Source organism: Pezoporus flaviventris, unplaced genomic scaffold (assembly GCF_033815535.1).
Source record: "Pezoporus flaviventris isolate CSIRO_AGI_PZ_B2104156 unplaced genomic scaffold, CSIRO_AGI_Pfla_v1 ptg000066l, whole genome shotgun sequence".
Classification (NCBI taxonomy): domain Eukaryota; kingdom Metazoa; phylum Chordata; class Aves; order Psittaciformes; family Psittacidae; genus Pezoporus; species Pezoporus flaviventris.
The window spans coordinates 8290118-8307171 of NW_026892614.1; the positions used below are offsets into that span (position 1 = coordinate 8290118).

Consider the following 17054-nt stretch of genomic DNA (forward strand, 5'->3'; position numbering starts at 1 on the left):
CAAGAAACAACCTAGAAATTATTCTATGAACACAGCCTGTCAATAGACTGCATACTATCTGTCTCTTTTTTTCCACGAAACATGGGACAAGATAGTTGTTTCTTGCTTGTCAGTAGCCTTAGATACCATTGGATAGTATCTAAGTGCATTTGAAGATACGAGTGTGTATGCGCAAATATATATGCATGTATGCATTTAATACTTTGCATAGCTATTAAAAACAAAAAAGTCCCTTTTTTCACAGGTGACAAAAGTTTCATCTTCTGAACACTGAAATACTTAGGTACCATCACTTAACAATCACTTCAGATTTTCTTTCTTAATAACATTATCAAAAACTGCCTTAAAATAAGTTTGTCTTGTGCTCTAATAATTCTTATTTTCTTTGACTATTCTGGTGTGCTGCTCTATGAATATATTGACTAACTTGTTCTAGTAATCATCACAGGTCTAATGCTGGTAAATATGCTAAGCTGAATTTAAATTATCACTTTCTACGATATTATAATTCACCCTTATATGTTATTAATGTTTACTGCATTTTTTTCTTCATAGTATTCCTTTCAAAATGTGTTTATTCATTTTTGTGTGCATAAAGTTTGGTTAAGATATTAATTTACTGTGGATAGTATAATACTTTCTTTTTCTGTGGAAAAAAAGATATAAACAGTGATAAGAAACCTGTGAGTTGAGAACTCAAATTGTAACTGCACTCACAGCGATTCTCATGGACTTAAGGCTTAGATTCAAGGAAGTGCTTATTTTCTCAGATCCAGTTAGATCACTCTGATTATTATGTTACTAAATAATTATTTTCTTCTTTAAGAAGTATTGTACAGTATGTACATACTGCAGGTGGCAGTATCTCCTTTAAGTAGGTATAGGTGTTTCTGTAACACTATGACTAAACTGGGAAAAAAAAACTGAAATTTGATAGCACTGTACTTCATTCCGCAAATATATTCCATTAATCAAAGGATTAATGTGTCAGTTTATAGGTAACTGTTATGTTACCTGACCATAAGCAAAGTTTCTGTGGCTGGTAATTGGAGGGAAAAAATAGTTCATTTTTACAAGGTATTGTTACATGAGAGATGAATCATTTTATGCTGTACAAGACAAGAGAATGATTTTTATTTGATGGGCTTCCTGTAAACCATTTCAGAAAGAAAAGGATATTAATCTGTTTTTTGCATGTATCAGTAGTTTTCATTTCTTTTACCCCCTAGTTGGTTGACCGAGTATTTGATGAAAGTCTCAATTTTAGAAAAATCCCTCCACTAGTGCATTCCAAACCACCAGAGGGGAATGGTCGGCTTAATGATGCTAGACCTCAGATAACAGACACCCTTGATCCCCCCAAAATTACCCGGAGAAGGACTTGGAGCAGAGATGAAGTGAGTACACAACTGGATTCTCTACTAATGTGTCTATTTCAGGCTTTTACAATTCCCACTTAATATTCTAGACAATATCCTTTCTTTCCTACCTATAGCAGGTAGAAAAAAAAATTATTTGTGTATTATTTAATTTGCAAAATGTTGATATGTAATTGTTTTATATATGATGCTAATTAGGAAACAAGTCATTTTTCTAAGTTAAAAATATTTCAACATTTATGGAATTGTTTGTATTCTTATTAAATTAACAGTATACTTTTTTATTAAAAACTTATTGCAGGTTATGGGGGACAGTTTGCTCTTGTCCTCAGTCTTCCAATTTTCTCGCAAGATAAGGCAATCTATAGACAAAACAGCTGGCAAAATCAGGTGGGTTTGTAAAAATTGTTATTACTGAAAATGTCTGTTCTCACCAACAGTCCTACTAGTAGAAGAGATAGGTGTAATACGGATAGTATTTAGTAGCAACTTGTGGTTTAAAAAAAGCAATGTTACCTATGGCTTTTTTAGCATTCAGAAAGATTTGGGAAGAATAATTTTTCCATTATTGCCTTAGTCTTTTTCACATTATATAAAGACAAATATCAGCCAAGTTTACACAGACTGAGCAATATCCATCATACTTCCAGCAGAGGACTTGTTCCAACACATGCAAATACTGAGCAAAATCTACATGACCTCTATGCAAGTCTTATAAAACTCGCTTTCTTAAAAGATAAGGTTAAAATGTTGCTCAACTGTAAAACTGGCCCTGTACGCTGCCAAGTTGTAGGGATCACCTGTTTGGAAAGAGAAAAAACTGGGACAGGGAGAGCAGTTTCAGTAAATCCTTCTGAAAAAGAACTCACACAGGAAACAGTGTGGTCACTATTGATTTCCAAATCTAAAACAACAGACGTAACTGTTATTTTTAATTGAAAATTCCTGCTTAGGTAGTTAGATTCCTACATGAAATGTCATAGTAGCTTTCAGGAAGTATAGACATGTCAAAAATGATAACAAGTTGTTCTACCAACAGTTCCATTTAACTTGAATGAGTGAGTGTACAACCGTTTGGTGACCATCTAGGTTGACAATAATAAATGAAAATTCTAAATACAAAGTTCAGGGTTTTATTATTCACGTGTCCTTTTTCATGTCTTTTTGCACTTGATAATTTCAAAATCGGATACATTAAAAAATAAAGTCATAGGGTTGAACTTCACATACAATTTTCTGAATGTGAGAAAATATTACGTCTGTAATTGTCAATTTATCTAGGAAGCATCAGGTTAGATGGGTGACAGATTAATCACCAAATCACAGATTTACTTCAGCAAAGGGTGATGTGACTAGTAAAAGTGGCAAAATACTATCGTATCTGAAGATTGTATTCTCATGGGAGTATCAAAAAAGCCTTGTCCATAGAAATCAAGAAGAAAAAAATGGTCTATATGAATCAGTACAAACTGTAGGTTATCTGCCATTTCTAGTCCTGCTGTTTGTAGTAAGAAAAGTATCACTGGGTGAAGAATCAAGTCTTTAAAACCTGGAGCCCATTGTTACTCATTCTGTTCTGAGTGGTTTTTCCACTGGTGGTTACAGGTAACCCTTGTGAGTACCTTATTTCTGCTGTCTTGGAACACGGTCAGGGCCTGACATTCATCTCACTTCTCTTTTTCCACCTCAGCATTTTGGGCTGCAGGATTATAATACTGGAAATACACCCTTTGCTGCCTTTCCCTCTTTGGTTTCCACAGATATATTCCTTTATGATTCATACTATTTATTTAAATATCCTTAAACAAAGGAGACATGAATGTCTTTTGCTATGTAAATTTCAGGTACAAATGAGTTTGTGAAATTCAGGTGTACAGTACTGTTACTTTCAAAAGCTATGCCAGATTAACAGAGCTCAACTTCATTATGCAGAATTTATTACAAATTATGCTGAAGTTAATAACTTGTTCAAGTTTAATCAGCCTCTAAGTACATGCTATCATTTACTTTAATAGCTGATCTCAAAAACCGAACAAATAAATACACGTGATGAGGTACTTAAACATGACCAGTTTTTGAAAGTCATTCTAAAAGGCATTTGAAATTTAGAAATAGAAATGAAATACTACATTAACTTTTGTTTTGAGCATAATTTTTTGGGAAAATACAGTGACATCCATAAGGAACTCTGCTTACCAATGTATTTTTTTTTCCTTTTAAAGCTGCATCATTGGAACAAGAATCTTGCCTATTGACTGACTTATTTGTCGTAGGCGTCCAGGATGATAGGTATCTTAAAATGCCTCAGAAGCAGTAGATAGTAGATACTCTTTTTCAGTTGTTCTGATTTTTCTTGACAGTTGGCGGTTTCTGACCTGCAAATATGTTGCTAGCACAGCTCTAGTTTACTTAAAGTAAAAAACTGAGTGCAGTATAGTGGTTTAAAACAAACGTATGTATGTGAATTCATTCTGAGAAAAGCGTATAACTGTAAAATCAAGTCTTTCATGTTTTCGGTTGATTCTCTGAGCTTAAAAGGTAAGTCAGCTACATTGTAATGAATGTAATAATTATGTGATCATGTATGATGTTAAATATGTAAGCATACCTATAAACATTTTATATAGATTTAAAGAAAATGGCATTGCTTATTTCTATCAAAATATAGTGGAGAAACTTTCATTAAGCAATTATTTAATGTATTCCCCAGAGCTGTGATAAAAATTTTCTTTTCCTGCTATTCAGAATGGATTTGAATAATATGTTGTTCTTCCTAATGTCATTAGTATTTTGAATCAGAAAAAATAAGAGTAGTTTCAGGATTTCTTTTTTTAGAAAGGATATAAAGCAGTTAGGATGAGGTAAAAAAACATTTTTACCTTAGCTTAGTTTTCATGCACATGAGTTCAACCAGCTGTGTTGACAAGTGCTTCTGTCCCTTTTATTGCAGTTAAGCCAGTTAAAATTTCCACCAAGGACAGATACAGTGAGAATTAGTTAGGGTTTGTCAAGCTAGCAGTTGCATATGTTTTTTCAGAGTACTTGAATCTGAAAGGATGGAAGAAACTTTTAGAGGCATCAATAAGAGTAAGCTGGTAAGCCTGACTGTGTTGTAAAAGTCCTCCCTCAAATAACTTGTTCACCAACATAAGCAGCTCCCCAGAGCAGGGACAGTATAGGGCAGTTGTGCTCCCTACAGTTGCATCATACATGTTAAAAAATTTCAGCCTTCCTATCTGGGTCCAAATGGAGAAATGTTCTTCCTCTGAATGTGAGAACTCTTCTTTCTGTAATATTTTAGTTGCAACAGCTAGCTTTACAAAAAAAAACAGTTTCTCTTAGGCTGAAGTATTAAGAACATAAATATTTTTAGTCATTCTTGAGAAGCAGATCTGTCAGAAATTAAAATGAGCCAAAATCAATCAGGAAAACAAATTAGTATGGGCAAAAGGAAATATATATCTTTTTGTTTGACTAGTTTCTTTCCTGCTTCTCCACTACCATTTCTGTTTTATAATTTGCAGATAATGTTCTGAATTCCACAGAGTTCTGTAATCATTCCTATCTTATATTAAGAAATAAGATTGAGAAAAGCTTTTGACACTGTATTCCTCAGCACTGTATTCTCACAGTGCTAACAAAACTGGATTTTTATCCCTAAGCCCTAGGATGGTGTTCAGATTAAACAGATTCAAGTGCCTGGTTCTTTCCTTTCACCAAATCCTTTGTATATTTGTAATTTTCTTCAGGACAAGGTCATAGCTTGGGTAGTACTGAATTGCTTTTTTATTATATATTTTTATTGATTAATTTCTATAATCAGTTATATTCTTATCTGCTGGTGCACACAAAACTGCATTGTATTTAAAAATTCTGCATCATTCTTGCCATGTATCATATAACCTGTTCTTCGCAGGCTGAATATTGTCATGGGTTCCCAGGAAGCCAGTATGCAATTTGTTTACTTTTTTGTCTTTTATGTGTTATAATGGGTTTGCAGGAATTTTCAGAGATTATGGAGGGAAGAGGTAAGTAGGTTTTGCAGTGAGAAGACCTACATGGTCTTCAGTGCTCTACAGTGTGAATGCAGTGTTACTGGCTTGCTTGTAGCAGTCAAGTACCTCTTCAGTCAGGCAGAATCTAGGCAAAGCATTGAGGTCAGTGTAGATACTAATTGTCAGTCTCTGCGGTTTGCTGTGCATCCAGCAAAGTTCAGTGTAATTAAAATGGGGACTGAGCGCAAGAAAATAAGGAGTTCAGGTAGATTTGCCCCAGAAAGTAGGAAGAGGTTCAGCACAAGGCAGCAATCATTTATACATATGTTCTTTTAGGGTATGGTTTGGTTAGAAGGAGGAAGAGAAAAGGAGGCAGAGAACCCCAGGAGTTTAAAATGTACTAAATGAAGAATTGAGAAAAATGTTGTAAGAAGGAAATAGGCTTCCTAAAAAAAACCTTAGGCAAACCCCAATTGGCCTGTCCACAGTGTAGTCCAAACAATTACTAATTACTGCTTTCATTTTTCCATCATTTTTCTTTCTTTTTTTTTAATAAAATGACTATGAAATTATAAGCTTTCAAATTGTAAGAGAAAAGTAAGAAAAGTATTTCTAAAAAAATAATACTGAAAACACCACATACACAAGCAAAAAGCACTAATCACACCATAAAGGTAGAAGTATTTCAATATAATTATGGGCGAGAGGTAAATGAAACAAAACCATGTAATGTCAAAATAACATATTTTTCTACTAGTGATGTTTACTGCTGAATAAAGCCTTATTTTCTGTTCCTGCTGATTTACAATGTGATATAAATGCTATTAAAGTACAGAAAGTATAGCTGTATAAGACTCTGTATACTAAATCCAGATATTTCTAGGACTTGCCTGGTTTTTAGTGCATGGTCCTATAAAAATTTAATTGGCTGTGCTTTTCATTTATTTGTTTTAACTCATCACTGTCAGACAAGTCCTAAATTTTCCATTGTATTTGGACTTTCTCGTATCCAGCTTTGCAGCTGTGTAGTTTTGCAAGCTTTTGCACTCCCTTCCAGAGCATAAAAGCAATATTCTCAGACATCTGATGTTCAACTTTGTTACAATATGGTGACACTACTTGAGGCCATAAAGCATTCCATGCTTTCTTCACTGTAGTTTTGATTGCTTTTATTTTCTCTTTCCCCAAGAAGCAGTATGTAGTAATGTTTGCTCTTTGTGTTCTATGAACACTAAAATCACTTGCAGAAGTGGTCACTTGCCTCAATCGCACGACATTGTGTTATGAGAGTATTCATAATTAAATTAGTATAAAATACAAATGTAAAAGAGTTGCATTTATTTGCCACTGTTAACCTTTCTCTTACATTTAGCAGTTGTAAAATACAGTGTTAATAGGGAGTTCTCTGACTAGTGTAAAATAGTTGGATTTTTAGAAAAACATCTCAGTGCTGGAGGGGAGAATAAACTGTGTCTTTTCAAAACCATAAGCAAGTATTTAGCTACAGAAGTGCCATTTTAATGTCAAGAATAATGGTATTGCTGAAACCATGTATGCTTCCCTGAAAATTTATGTATCTCCAATTTCACTTTTATTCAGTGCTCCCTATGCTGCTTTGTTGCATCATGTTATCTCTCAGGCTTAGTTTATTTCTTTTTGTCTATTTAAAACATGCTCTTCTTGAATTTTTCTTCTAGAATATTGTTTAAGGATAAAGACAGAAATTGGGAAGAAATTGAAAACAAGTTGCGAGCTGAAAGTGAAGTTCCTATTGTTAAAACATCAAGCATGGTATGAACAGTTATCTTTTCTGGGATTGATTGAGCCTCTTGTCTAATTTCTAAATATCAACACAGCATTTTGCTATATGTGAAAGAAAATAATCTGTAGACACATTGCAATAAAAGCACTCTTCAGAGAAAAATAATCATGTTGATTTGTGCAGAAGTGATAACTATAGGATACCAACTACAACTGCAGCTGATTCATGTCTTCCCCCCCACTGCGTAATTAGAGCCATTTCATGACCAGACTGAGTGAGAGTGTGAGGGAACAGAGCACATGTGTTGTTTCCTAGTACGCTTCTCCTCTGCTTCTAAACACGGAGCATGGGGTTTGAAAAACATCTGTGCATGTGGGAGCAGGCAGAGAGTCTGGCTATATTATCCTGTCCGGAGTATTGTGCTGTTACGAACATCAACTTAGGCAGTTTTCTGAGGGATGGGTGGGAGAGGAAACTCCTTCTCACATACTTAGTACTGGACTGCTCAGAAGTAAAATGTGAGCACATTTCCTCTGGCATCAAGCTGGCTAGCACTTCTCTATGAGCTCATCATGAGCTATTAAGCTAATCCAAATTGATTTTTCCTGGAAGTATTAAAAACTTGGCCAGTAATTTCTGCAATATGGTGTATTTTTTCAAGAGAAATCATTCGTAAGTCAGTCTATTTAGTAGATACACTGGCTGTTTGTTTTTTTGGTTCTTTTTTTTTTTTAAGTTTCATTTATCTAGTTACAGAAGTTTCTACTTTTGCAAATGTAATTCTTTTACCCATTTCCAAAATAAGATCGAAGTTTAGCGTTTTGTATTCTAAATTCCATGAATAGGGCTTTAAGGCACTCATTACAAAAGAAAATGATTAGTTGTATATTTATTTCTAAGCTCAGCATTTTATGGTTTCTTTTTTTCAGGGAATTAAATTCATTGTTTGAAAGTGTATGGCTTAGGGTTTGGGGTTTTTTTGTCTGTGCACTGATTTTCAAGTTTCTGCTCAGTTTTCAGAGCAATTCGTTGTTCAAATGCAGTGCTTATTTTTACCACAGAATATTGTTAAGAGTTAATAAAGGACATTTGTTACCGATGTTTGTTTTGTTACTGGGACATTTGGGCCCAGCTGAGATGTGGAATTTGCTTAAAGATAATGACTTTGTAAAATCCAAGGTAATCAGTCTCTTTGCCACCCACAAAAATCACATTACTTAGTATAGAATGGGTTTCTGAAATAGGTTAAATAGGTGCCCTTGAAAATTCTCAGCTTTTAAAGGTCACTGGTAGCTCTCCTCAGCACCTGGATTAACAGTGTTCTTCATAAGGGATCCTTAATTTGTGGGATTTACATATTTATAATTTAAGATGTGGCACACTTAGCGATGGCTGTGTTTCTGAGTGCATTGCTGTGGCAATGTCTGTTAGCAAGTAGTGCAGCACAGAGGAGAAAAATCTGTAAGGCAGACAGGTGCGGAGGACCCAACATTGGTGTGCTGTACAGGGTCTTGTGGGCATAGAGCCCAGTGGTTACCGGCAAAATCCTGATGCCATCATCTTGCTGTTCTGACTCACATGTGAAGAGGGTCACCCTGTTCCATTAATACTGGGCTTGTACTGTAACTTTCCTTTAAAGGTTTGCTACTACTTTGCCCTATTTGTACAGAGCCCTGGTGTCTAAGTCTGTGCTTGAGAAGAAGCATGCAGACAAATGAGCAAGGAACAGAGTGAGGTTTGGTTGACACTCTTTCAGTGCAGAGCAGAGCTCTTAATTTCAGAGTGGGCCATGGCTGTCCAGTCTCAAGCACTGCCACCCAGGACTTGTAGTGGACATAGCTGGACCACCAGCAGCAAAAGTGTTCTTGATGCTAGGGGAGACAACCCAAATAGCCTATTGCAAAGGTTAGGTGGGGGGATTGTTTACTACTGACAGGTAGTTTGAGTCTCCTTTTCCTTAATGAAACATGTTTGTTTCTTTTCTAGGAAATATCCTCAATCTTACAGGAACTGAAACGAGTTGAGAAACAGCTGCAAGGTACTATCTTTTTTCACTTTCCTCTTTTTTGATTGCTTGCTTCAATTTCTATATATATATATATGTATGTATGTCATGAAAAAAGTTACTGCCTTTAATTAAAATACATTAACAGTATCAGTTGCATATATTAATATAATTCCTGGCACATTTGGTAAAGAAATATCACTGAATTATTTTAAAACAGAAGAGTATGATATCTTCTGTGGGTGAGAAAAGGCTCAAATGAAAATTAAATAGTCCAGAGAATTCCAAAGGAAGTATTTTTGAAACATTCTTAATAGAAATATTTTCATAGGTAAGTATTGAAGAGTAGGTGATAGAGAATACGGAGATTAGTCTGTATAAAGTAGTGTTTGTACATCAATAATACCCTCATGTAGCACAGTTCAATGCACTGGGACCATAATCTATAGGAAATCTCAAAAGCTAAAACCACCTGTATCTGATACAATAAAATGAAAATTTAGAATTAGCTCTTATCATCTTCCTCTCAAACCGCTGAATCCACTCTTTGCAACTGTGGAGTCCACAGACTACAAAATGGAAAAGTTACTTTGCTTTTCACGTGCAAAGACTTAGCTGTGTATATGATAGAAAGAAGTATGTTGTGCTTACAAAGTCTGCTATTTGGACATATGTTCCATTTACCAAAATCAACTTAAATCTTAGTATATTTTTAAAATAAGCTGCAGTCTTATTTGTGTATTGTTTATACTTAGTTTAATTTGGAGTGGTCAAATGGATTAGTGTTCCATGTTTATATATAACTGTTACTGTATTTCTTGTAAATTTCCTGTAGTTGTTATTTTTAGTATTCACATTTAGTGCCACAATAAAACATGTTTTAAGAGAATAATGTTTCAGGAGAAATTGTTAGCTCCCTTTAGAGATAAATTAGTATTTGTTTCATTCTGAGCTATAATTAAAAAGTGTTCATTTATTACAAATTATATTGTTTTTAGAGAACATAATAAAAAAATTTGGCCCAGAGAAAGGCCAAATCATTTCCTTGCATATGCAATGGTCTTCTAATAGATCTTAGTACAGTTTTGGAAGTTAAAAAGAGTGAGGTTTCGTTAAACATGACAGGTGTGTTAGTAGTATGATGAAATTGTACTAGGTGTTTCAGTTTGCCCTCCCTATGTGGGGGAAACGGGACAGTGAGACCATCATTATGCATTAAATAGAAGAAATGACTGCTCTCCTATACAAATTTCATTCGATCACAGAATTAGCAGCTATGGACATTTGAATGGGGGTGTAGAATGAAGCATAATATATAATGGTAACGTTAGAGCCCCTTAAACATGACTAAAAATCCCATCTTTCAGTCCCTATAAGCTAATCTTAGATGGTTTGTCATCTCTCCTTCCTGTCTGCACTTTGTCATCTCTCCTTCCTGTCTGCACATCAGGCAGTGTTTAGTTTGTGTAGCTTCATTTCATCTAAAGCTTCATCTTTTCTTGATTGCTTAGCAATTAATTCTATGATCGACCCTGATGGTACCCTGGATGCTCTGAGCAACTTGGGATTCACCAGCCCCATCTTACCAGCTCAGCCGAAGGTGAAGTCCAGTCCTGTTTCCCAGAGTACCCGCCCTCAAGTGCAGCCAAACTGCCAGCCTGAAGCTCGGGCTCTTCAACCTGCTGCTGACCCTGGTGCAGCGGAATTTGAGAATGCTGAATCCGAGTCAGATTTCAGCATACGTTTCAACAGATTTAACCCAGATGGGGAAGAGGAAGATGCCACCCTGCGTGAGTGACATCTCAGTGTTGATAAAAAACCTTTCATGTGGAATGTTTAGGAATAAAGAAAAAAATATAATACTGGTTTTATAATTAAAAAAAAAAAGAAAGAAAAAAGCTTGGTCAAACAGCAGTTGTTTTATTAAACCAGTTTTCTTTGACTGTGATGCTTTGATTGTCACACAAATCCTTTTCCAATCATAATGATATGCATAGATACCCGTGTAGGAAAGCAGATTGTGGCAGGTTTGCCCTTTGTGGTTGTGTGCTTTGCAAAAAATTTATTAATATCAGCAATTTTCCCTTAATAGATTTATTTCTTTTCAAAAGCCATGCAAGCAGTCTAACATTTAATGTTACTGAAACCCCAAATCTCTTTGCCAAGCTGCTCTCATGAACGGACTTCCTCCACTAAAGTTTGTACAGAACTGTTGAACAGTTACATTTGATTCTGAATTAGATGATTTATATGGGAAACATTATCTTTGACTACAATGACACATTACTGCAAAAGGTAAGACAGATTTTGGAAAGCGTTCATTCTTGCGTACTGAAAATCTCAAACAGTTCTGTGATTTATATAACCTTGTTGCTGCATAAATTTTCTTGGGGGTTTACAAAGTTCACATATTATGTTTGCACTAAGATTGCTGGGAGTGGGAGGTGAACATATCGATGTCAATAAATGGCAAGCAGTGTTTTGGTGTACATACAAAACGGATAATACTGTACTTGTATTATCATCACAGTGTTTTAATCCACTTTCTACAAAGACTATTTGGCACTTTTTGATCTTCTTCAAATGACTTTTTGATGTTAATTAAAGTAGAAGTATTTCATATCTCATCTCTGTCCAAATGTTTGTTGGATCTAGGAAATAAATTTAAACATGGGGCATTTCAAAGCGTAGTGAGGCGAATGGGCTTTCACCAATTCAAATGCGACATAGCTTACAGAAGAAATTACTGTTCCTCGGAACGATTGTGAGATGTAAAATTTTCTTTAGGGGACTTGGAAATAGAGGTGTCATAATTTGCTTCATCGATAGATTCACTCCCAAGTGAATGGTTTTATTTGCTTCTGTATATTTTCCTGTAGTCTTGCTAGTAAAGCTGTCTCTGTCTTACATATTTAAAAGGATTCTGGAAGACGACTGCTAACATAGACATTTTGCTTATACCACTGGAAAGCAAGTCTGTTTAAAGTTTCCTCTATAAGCCTATTTTCCTTATAAGTTGTCCCAGTAACTTAACATTTGGAAATAATAATTAAAAAAAAAAGTAAATTACTTTGTATTTCCAGAACACTGTAATTTGGAGGAATGTTATTTCTGTTAAGTGTAACTAATAGACTGGAATTTTCCTATGTTTGCATCAGTCTCTATATATTAAGGTTAAATATACAGTTTTGCAGCTTTTATGAAATGGTCTTTAATATTTCAGCAATAATCCTAGATGACATTTGTTTTAAAACCAACTACTTTCTGTACACTTTTAAATTGTACAGCCTTTCAGAATCAGTGAGGTTGGACCAGTTAATAAAAATGCAAAAACTTTTTTTGTAGAGATGTAAAAAAACCCCACTAATCTGTTGTATAATGGAGTTCATATTTTCTTTAAAAAATTTAAAAGCAAACAGCCTTCATGTATGACTATGCTCTACTCCAGCTAACTGTGGGAGCCTGGACTACACCAGTTTACAGTGGCTACAAGAGATGTTTTAGAAGGTAGAGAAGGGCAAAAATCGAAACTAGAGCTAGGCGGTGAAAACTGAGTGTACCAAACCATCACCATAATTCCTTCTTTTGTTGAATGCTTGGGAACATAATTTTTCTGCAGGCTCGAGTGGAAAGTAAGAAATCACTAGGAAGGGTAAAAGGTGCAGGCTCTTCATGCGAGATTCTGTTTGTGTTCTTTCAGGCGTTTATACCTTTATGTTCTGTAATAAGCATTTTGCATTACTATGTTCTTATTTTGTATGAACATGTTCTCCTTATTTATTTTTGTTACATTTATTATGTATGTTATTTTGTTATATGCATTTACAACTCCATTTTTAAATAAAGTGTTTCTGGAACAAATGTGTGAATATGTAATGAAGAGATGGGAAGGTTTACACAGTCTTCCTGCAGTCTATGTTACCTTTGCTGAAATAGGAAATGGCATTTTTCATAAACATCCTTTCTCCGTAAGAAGATATATTATTGCTGCTGCTGTATCATTTATTCAGTGCTGACAATATTGGCCCATTTTCCCATACTCAGGTTCATTTCCACGCTTGAATTGATTTTGTGTGCAAAGCTAGAGGCAAAAATAATCCACTAGGCCAGTCACCAAATAGTTGACTGTTTCCCTTCGTAGAAGGAAGGTAAGTGAATTTTATTGCACCTGCCAGTTGCAGCAGTAGATGGCTTTCAGACTGCCTTCCTTCTGCTCCATATATTGAAAAACTTTACTTGAACGTTCCAATTTGGTTCCAGACTGGTGCGTGTTTTTCTTCTGTCTCACCTTCGACTCCTCCGACTCCATACATACTTTTCCCGCAAGACGCTGTAGCTAGCTAGCTTCATGCAAGAGCAAAGCTATGAGTTTGATATAAAGCTCCAAAAATTCCTTCCCAGATCACTCATTTCAGTGTTGCTGAGCATTGCTGTGGCTTAGCAGCAGCCAACACTGTCTTGCTTCTGTACGTGTAATTTTCTTTCAGATACCCAGACTGGTGGCATTAAGGCTGCACTGGTGGCACACAGTAACACTCCACAGAACTCAGCTCTAGAAAGGCAGGAGAACATCTCTGATGTTCAGAGATACCAGTTTATGATAGAGAAAGACTGATGAAAAAGTTACAAGGGCTTTCCAGGTGCTCAGGTCCTTTTTATAGCCCCCAAATTGCCTGGCTACTATCATTGCCTCATGTGTTGCCAATATTCTCTAGCTTTGCAGAGTTAAGAGGAGTGCATTTCTGGGTTAATATTCTCATGCCCAGAGCCTCATTTATGTAAGCAGTAGTGAAGCATTTTGTTATTTCTTCCCACACAGTATTTTCACCGGTCCACTCCACTTTGAGCCAAGGTTATGCAAAGGTGCTTTTCAGACATAGTTAGGAAATCCACCCAGGTGGCATCAGTCTTCTGCTTCCTTTTGGCATCAGGAAGTGGGGCTGACATGCAGAGACACAGAGCAAGGAGAATTCAAGCCTTTTCTGATGAGCACTGTTGGTTCCTCCCTTAGCTACATGCACTGTTCTAATTAGATATCCAACAGACACTTCTAATGACACATCTAGTTGTAGCATACAGAAATAAAGCTAAGAATATATTGGTGTGCCTGATTTGATGGTAGCAATATGGTGTTTCACTATGGCATGTACATTACACCAAAGGCAACTGGTACTTCAGTCTCTGAAGAGAACGTTGCTGCATATGAGAAACTGAATTTCAGTCAATGACCATGGGAAGGCCTTTGTAATTTTAACTGGAAAGATCACAAGCACTGGAAAGATCTACAATTACTGCTTCGACATGCAGCCATGAAAAGATGGGTACGCAGGAATGCGTGGAGCCTCAGGCTAAAGAACAGCATTGCCCACTGGCTCAGTAATGTTGTAAAAGCCGTTTCTGTTTTTAACTTGGTAAGGCTTACCCAGTGCTGCTCCTGCAAGTGACAGCCAGTGAAGAATGGCTGGGGAGCAAGGCATTTCCTTTTCTTTCTGTTCATATATTTCTCTCAGAAAAGATGCAGTTAGAAAACAAGTGGGAATGTGAGGCCCTGGAAATGCTTTAAAGCAGGGAAAGATAACTGGAATCTAAAGATCTTTACCTGTTCCAAGGAGACCAGAGTTCAGAGCTAGTAGTAAAGAACTAAACCCAGAGAGCTTGCTTTGTCTTGCTAACAACTTGAGAGCAGTTACTGTTTTGTAACATTCTTACCTCGCATCTGAGGAGAGCTCTTAAAATGACAGGGTATTTACAAAATGACCTCTTTGGGGAGGCTGCATTAAAATAGGAGTTTGTAGTTAATTGAATATCCTCACGGAAACACAGGGCAACGTTTTCAAGTAATAGTTGCCAAATCTATTCAAGCTCTAGGCCCTTAGGGGTGGAGAGGGGATAAAGATTTGTTCATTTCAGGGCTAAACCTGACATTTTCGTTTACCGATGAATGTCTGTTCTCGCTCAGCTCTGTTGCTGTAGTCCACCAGCTCCTTTGGGCTAGCATTTTTAAACCTGTTTGAAAAATTAATGCACATGTTTATAATTTATAAGGCTTTCTGTTCCTATGGAGTAGCTAAAAGCACTATCACAGCTCTAACAGTCTTTGTATTATATTAAAAAATAATGGTTTAGCAGCAGCATGACATCTTTCAAGCAAAATGTGGGGGTTTTTTTTAACAGGAAAAGCTGAAGTAATAGTAAGGGTTTTAAAAAAACATGTACAGCGTGAGTTTTCTAAGTTCTGTTTGTCTCTCCATGCACACATGGACCTGTATGAAGCTGGGCACAAATATATTAGGTTTATACATAAAAGTTAATGGATGACTTTGCATTTGTTTACAGCATCACCTCTGAAGTGATGTTATTTGTAAGTTAAGAAAACTATTGAGGAAGTGTGAAGCTGTAGCTGCTGCATCCCTGGCAATGTTCAAGGCCAGGCTGGACAGGGCTTTGAACAACCTGGTCTAGTGTAAGCTGCCCCTGCTCATGGCAGGGAGATTGGAACCAGATGATCTTTAAGGTCCTTTCCAACCCAAACCATTCTATGATTCTGTGATAAGTAATGTGGATATGAGTTGTGGTTCAGGTTATCTGTGGCTGACTGCAAATAATTCAGGAAGCTTTAGAGGTGTTAAGAAATAAAATATCTTAATAAAGTTCTTGGAGAAAATGAGATAAATGGTAGTTCCCAGAATCACAGCTGACTGATAAATGAGCAGGCAAAATACTATGTTCTCAACAGACATTATTGGCTTAGGAGATTGAATCAAGTCCAAAAGGTTAAGCAAAATCTTGTGAAAACTCTAGAAAGAAATCAAATGACAGATGAGCAGAAGTCAGTCTGGGTAGGAGGGAATTCTGAGTCCCAGTGCACATTATTGAGCAGTGCCACTAATGTGAGGCAACTTTAGTGGGAAGGAGATCTGGGGGGTGCAGATGGCACATCAGAGTTTGGCATGAGAATGGTGCTTTCAGAGCTGGGCAGGAGCTGGACAGGGACACACACTGCCTGCTCTGCGATGTGCCTCAGGTGCAAGTGAGGCGGCAGCCTCCCTGCTCCTTGACAGAGGGATGGCAGCTGGAAACACTCAGGAGTTACTAAACGTGTTGGTAATCACATCATCTTCACTCTGCAGAACACCTGGAGTTTCTCAAACAAACAGAAACAATAGAAGGCCCTTTCCATAGAGTGGAATAAAGACCCCTGAACAAATCAGTGTCCTCCAATGCAGTTGATTTTTTGCTCTTTTTCTAAAATCATTTTTGCACCTCACGGACTGGATCTATTTAACTGACTAAAGATGCAGCTGTGTAATATTGTAATCTTACTACCTGCACACTTGGGAACTCAAGCGCTACCAAAAATTTGCTGCGCAGCCCTGTTCATTCTTTCCTTGTTTCCAAACATGCAGGGATATATGCAAACCAAGCTCCTCGTGTCATTGCTGCTGTCAGTCCAATGGATGGCTGGTAAAATGGTCATTTACAAAAATCAGCTTTTTTAAAATGCAGTTTATGCAATGTTCTTCATGCCTTCCAAGTTGCTTTCTTCCCTTTGCAAGTCTGAGGTAAAAGTGTTGCGGTAATGAGTTGATTTTCTACATGTCCACCCTCCTCAATGATAGCGCCACTCTAATAATTAAAAATGCTGGGCTTTATTACAAGTCACATCTGTGGCTTCACTGAAGTTATTATTCCGAGGGCAGCAGAAGTTCAAATACAGATTTGAAAAGACAGCGTCATGCCTTGCCTGGGTGCTGACATTAGCACCAGGCACACTGAATTTGGGAGAGGTGCTGTGTTTCACTCCACATGGGCAGGGTTTGCTGTCTGGTCTAAGAAGCATTTGCTGCTTGGAGTGTTTGAGAGTATATTTTTAGGCTTCCAAGCCATTTGTGTATCTTGATTTCTAGCTTTGG

General features: G+C 36.6%; 1 protein-coding gene across 7 annotated transcripts in view; it reads left to right on the forward strand.

The window, feature by feature from the left end:
- CEP170 (centrosomal protein 170) overlaps positions 1–12666 on the forward strand; it is a 100568-nt gene extending 87902 nt beyond the window's left edge. For all 7 annotated transcript variants that reach the window (XM_061471145.1, XM_061471138.1, XM_061471139.1 and 4 more), the window contains 5 exons: positions 1230–1397; positions 1681–1769; positions 7072–7165; positions 9123–9174; positions 10653–12666. In XM_061471145.1, coding sequence (XP_061327129.1) covers positions 1230–1397; positions 1681–1769; positions 7072–7165; positions 9123–9174; positions 10653–10939 — 690 coding nt within the window. In that variant the 3' untranslated portion in view covers positions 10940–12666. The remainder of the gene's footprint in view (positions 1–1229; positions 1398–1680; positions 1770–7071; positions 7166–9122; positions 9175–10652) is intronic.
- Positions 12667–17054: the final 4388 nt, after the last annotated feature.